Source organism: Symphodus melops (genome assembly GCF_947650265.1).
Source record: "Symphodus melops genome assembly, chromosome: 8".
Lineage (NCBI taxonomy): Eukaryota > Metazoa > Chordata > Actinopteri > Labriformes > Labridae > Symphodus > Symphodus melops.
In genome coordinates this window covers 32,501-37,500 of record NC_136698.1, presented here as the reverse complement: position 1 = coordinate 37,500, position 5,000 = coordinate 32,501, and the positions used below count along the sequence as shown (strand labels likewise).

General features: G+C 51.6%; 1 protein-coding gene across 2 annotated transcripts in view; it reads right to left on the bottom strand.

Moving 5' to 3' along the window:
• plppr3b (phospholipid phosphatase related 3b) overlaps nt 1–5,000 on the bottom strand; it is a 35,394-nt gene that overhangs the window by 25,440 nt on the left and 4,954 nt on the right. For both annotated transcript variants that reach the window (XM_079351466.1, XM_079351465.1), the window contains exons 5-8: nt 2,204–2,399; nt 2,060–2,117; nt 1,701–1,874; nt 1–1,429 (exon numbers count right to left, since the gene is read on the bottom strand). The exon at nt 1–1,429 is cut by the window's left edge and continues 1,894 nt beyond it. In XM_079351466.1, the coding sequence (XP_079207592.1) occupies nt 23–1,429; nt 1,701–1,874; nt 2,060–2,117; nt 2,204–2,399 (1,835 nt within the window). In that variant the 3' untranslated portion in view covers nt 1–22. The remainder of the gene's footprint in view (nt 1,430–1,700; nt 1,875–2,059; nt 2,118–2,203; nt 2,400–5,000) is intronic.

The window sequence follows — 5,000 nt, the reverse complement described above, 5'->3', positions numbered from 1 at the left end:
TTTTATTCTGACATGTAAGAGACTAATCCTTGTATCTGCGGCCTTGCAGACTCTTGTAATAGTTCTCCTGGTCGCTCTGGTTACGGATCTCCCGGTCCAAAAGAACCAGTGCGGTCTTGCGTCTCATGGCCATCTCCCTGCGCTGAGCATCTGCCGACATCTCCACCTGGGAGCTCGTCTCATGGTCGATGGCCGCACGTGGTGAGGCGGATCTGTTAGGCCGGAAGCTGCTGCCGCGGGCGGAGGAGTCTCCCCGAGTCATGCTATTGAGGTCATATGTGTCTCGTGGATCCCCTCCATTGGGTCCCCCCGACCACTCCCACGGATTACCATTACCTGCGAGTGGTGGTGCTTGAGGAGCGTCTGGGGCTTGAACAACAGGATGGTGGGGGGCGTGAGCATCCACTGTGATGATACCTGACCCCTCCCGTTGCGGTTCAGAGTGGGGGCGGTAGTACGGAGAGCCGGGAGTTGAGGAGGCAGATCCGGAGCAGGTGGAGGTGGTCTCAGAGGATTTCTCCCCTGAGGAAGAAGAGGAGGGGAGAAGGCCCTGCTGCTTTGACATGGCAATCACCTGCATGAGCCGTGGCTGGTTGGAGGTGCTGCGTGCTGACCCCTCCCCGCTGGTCTTCTCTCGGATGGCGAGCCACTTGGCCCGGGTCAATGCGCTTTTTGGGGACACGGAAGGGGGTCCGGCTTCAGGGATTTGTGGCGGTCTTGGAGTGGGCACAGCTTTGGCGCCCCCTGGAGGGGGGGTGGGGTTTCGACTAGCGGGCGCCCTCCCAGACTGCAAGGGGTGCTGAAAGACGTGGACCTGTGACCCCCCCTCATCTGTCCCCACAGAGCCCACCTCAGAGCCGTCCTCGCTGGCCTCCCGTTCTGCCTCGTCACGGATGCTCAGACCCCTCATTTCCATCGACTTCTGTTTCCACTCTGACACCAGCTGCTGAGACCGCATTGGGTCCACAGGGACCTGCACTGCCTTTAGACGTCGCTGCACCGGCTGCACCGGCTGCACCTGCTGCACCGGCTGCTGGGGGTCATCGGGCTCAGGGTTGGCTCCCAGCACTCCATTAGCATTCATGCTAGCTCTGGGCAGCGTGTTGCTGAAGGTCAGCATGGTCTCCTTTCCCATGGGACTGCGGGGGGCCAGCAGCTCCACATCCACGCTGGATCTCTTCAGGCTCCCCATGGAGTCCTTCTCTCTTTGCAGGGGACCCAGAGGCCCCAGGCCCTCCAGCCGGTCCCGGGGGACTGGTGCTGCTGCAATCTCATCGTTACTTTCTGAGGCAGAGGCAGGGCCTTTGTTGTAAACGGACTCATGGCCTCTCTCGGTCAGTGCTCGAAGAGGGTCCTCCTTTGGGGGTGGGGGAGGCAGGAGAACAGTGATGTCATCAGAGGACTTGAAGTTGGCGACAGCATGAAAAGCCTGAAGCAGAAATAAATCATGTGTGATACGAAACTTTGCTGCTACATGAACAAACATTTCTGATCTGTAGATCAGTGACTCTCAAAGTGGTGAACCGTAGATACACTTGTGTGTCGGTGTGTTGACTCATGCTTCTTGTTACTCACTCTATGTACACGATCTGTTAGACTGATTCAGTTGTCATGGCAACAAGCATAAAATGGTGTTTATAAAAACTGCCAGTTGTTCGACCCCCCCATGCTGCAGGACTATTATGACCCTGAGCTCTCACCAGGTAAGCAGCGATGAAGGCGCCGATGAGGAAGCCCACGTACACATCGATGGGGTGACTGCGGTGCTGCGTGATCTGAGTCAGACCCGTCAACGCCGCAGCGATTGCAAACGCAAACACCAGGACGGGTTTGAGAAGCTTGGTGCTGTCAGAGATGGTCGAGTTAAAATACATCTGAAACACAAAATCCCAGAATCAATCCTCTTAAACACGATCAGTATCATGTGATCAATAAGATGTTTATGCTGCATAATGAACTACATATATATAATAATATATATGTTTGTTTTTAAATAGCTTTACATACAACAATGTTGGGCTGTTGTTGTTGTTGTTGTGTATATCAGACTCCCACTTACAGACACATAAACGGCAGCGAAGGCCGACAGAGTTGCATGCTGGGATGGAAAAGTTTTCCTGCAGAAGCCGAGGAGAAACAAACTGATCAATGATCAACCATCTTCCAGACTCGTTAAGGGAACAGGAAGCAGCAGGTGACTCACCTCGCAGCCATGATGGCATGCTGGTCGTGACCCGAGCAAATGTCTTTGGTGATGTAGGCGTTCCTGTCGCACGAGACGCCGACCAGGGTGTAGTTTGGTTTACAGACTGTAAGGAAGAAGGGGGCGTGGTAACCTGTGGACAGCTGGATGATGTCAGTGACCAGAGCTGTCGCACACAGGCCGAACACATGCACACCTGAGGAGAGAGACAGGTTTACATAATGAGAGGTAGACAGGTGAGAGACAGAGGACGGAAACAGACAGGTTAAAGACATTTTCATACAACCAACATGTAATCTTATAGTTAGGGCTGGATCAGGACCAGCTCATAGTTCTGCTGCTATAGGCCTAGACTACCGGGGGAACTGGCACCAGGATCTCTGATCTCTCTCTCCCTCTCTCTCTCCCAGCTTTCATATCTTATTACTGCTTGTCTCTATCTTTATATTCTAACCTCTCCTTTTTCTGGGACCTCCTGAGCTCTCTTAGGTTCCTCTGGACTGTTGGTGAGGATGGACTGCCAAACAACCCCCCCACGAGGATGGCCTGCCCAAACAACCCCCCCCACGACGATGGCCTGCCCAAACAACCCCCCCCACGACGATGGCCTGCCAAACAACCCCCCCCACGACGATGGCCTGCCCAAACAACCCCCCCCCACGACGATGGCATGCCAAACAACCCCCCCCACGACGATGGCCTGCCCAAACAACCCCCCCACGACGATGGCATGCCAAACAACCCCCCCCACGACGATGGCATGCCAAACAACCCCCCCCACGAGGATGGCATGCCAAACAACCCCCCCCCCACGAGGATGGCCTGCCAAACAACCCCCCCCCACGAGGATGGCCTGCCAAACAACCCCCCCCCCACGAGGATGGCCTGCCAAACAACCCCCCCCCACGAGGATGGCGTGCCAAACAACCCCCCCCCCCACGAGGATGGCCTGCCAAACAACCCCCCCCCCACGACGATGGCCTCCGCAGGTGTTGTTGCAGGTGTTGTTGCAGGTGTTATTGCAGGTGTTGTTGCAGGTGTTATTGCAGGTGTTGTTGCAGGTGTTGTTACAGGTGTTATTGCAGGTGTTATTGCAGGTGTTATTGCAGGTGTTGTTGCAGGTGTTGTTGCAGGTGTTATTGCAGGTGTTATTGCAGGAGTTATTGCAGGTGTTGTTACAGGTGTTATTGCAGGTGTTGTTGCAGATGTTGTTGCAGGTGTTATTGCAGGTGTTGTTGCAGGTGTTGTTACAGGTGTTATTGCAGGTGTTATTGCAGGTGTTGTTGCAGGTGTTGTTGCAGGTGTTGTTACAGGTGTTATTGCAGGTGTTGTTGCAGATGTTGTTGCAGGTGTTATTGCAGGTGTTATTGCAGGTGTTATTGCAGGTGTTGTTGCAGGTGTTGTTACAGGTGTTGTTGCAGGTGTTGTTACAGGTGTTATTGCAGGTGTTATTGCAGGTGTTGTTGCAGGTGTTGTTGCAGGTGTTGTTACAGGTGTTATTGCAGGTGTTGTTACAGGTGTTGTTACAGGTGTTGTTGCAGGTGTTGTTACAGGTGTTATTGCAGGTGTTATTGCAGGTGTTGTTGCAGGTGTTGTTGCAGGTGTTGTTACAGGTGTTATTGCAGGTGTTGTTACAGGTGTTATTGCAGGTGTTATTGCAGGTGTTATTGCAGGTGTTGTTGCAGGTGTTGTTGCAGGTGTTGTTGCAGGTGTTGTTACAGGTGTTGTTGCAGGTGTTGTTGCAGGTGTTATTGCAGGTGTTGTTGCAGGTGTTATTGCAGGTGTTATTGCAGGAGTTGTTACAGGTGTTGTTGCAGGTGTTATTGCAGGTGTTGTTGCAGGTGTTATTGCAGGTGTTGTTGCAGGTGTTGTTACAGGTGTTATTGCAGGTGTTGTTGCAGGTGTTATTGCAGGTGTTATTGCAGGTGTTGTTACAGGTGTTATTGCAGGTGTTATTGCAGGTGTTGTTACAGGTGTTATTGCAGGTGTTGTTGCAGGTGTTGTTACAGGTGTTATTGCAGGTGTTGTTACAGGTGTTATTGCAGGTGTTGTTGCAGGTGTTGTTACAGGTGTTATTGCAGGTGTTATTGCAGGTGTTATTGCAGGAGTTGTTGCAGGTGTTGTTGCAGGTGTTGTTGCAGGTGTTATTGCAGGTGTTATTGCAGGTGTTGTTGCAGGTGTTATTGCAGGTGTTATTGCAGGAGTTGTTGCAGGTGTTATTGCAGGTGTTATTACAGGTGTTGTTGCAGGTGTTGTTGCAGGTGTTATTGCAGGTGTTGTTGCAGGTGTTATTGCAGGTGTTGTTGCAGGTGTTGTTACAGGTGTTATTGCAGGAGTTGTTGCAGGTGTTATTGCAGGTGTTATTACAGGTGTTGTTGCAGGTGTTGTTGCAGGTGTTATTGCAGGTGTTGTTACAGGTGTTATTGCAGGTGTTGTTGCAGGTGTTGTTACAGGTGTTATTGCAGGTGTTATTGCAGGTGTTATTGCAGGAGTTGTTACAGGTGTTGTTGCAGGTGTTATTGCAGGTGTTATTGCAGGTGTTATTGCAGGTGTTGTTGCAGGTGTTGTTGCAGGTGTTGTTGCAGGTGTTGTTGCAGGTGTTGTTGCAGGTGTTATTGCAGGTGTTGTTGCAGGTGTTATTGCAGGTGTTGTTGCAGGTGTTATTGCAGGTGTTATTACAGGTGTTATTGCAGGTGTTGTTGCAGGTGTTATTGCAGGTGTTGTTGCAGGTGTTGTTGCAGGTGTTGTTGCAGGTGTTATTACAGGTGTTATTGCAGGTGTTATTACAGGTGTTATT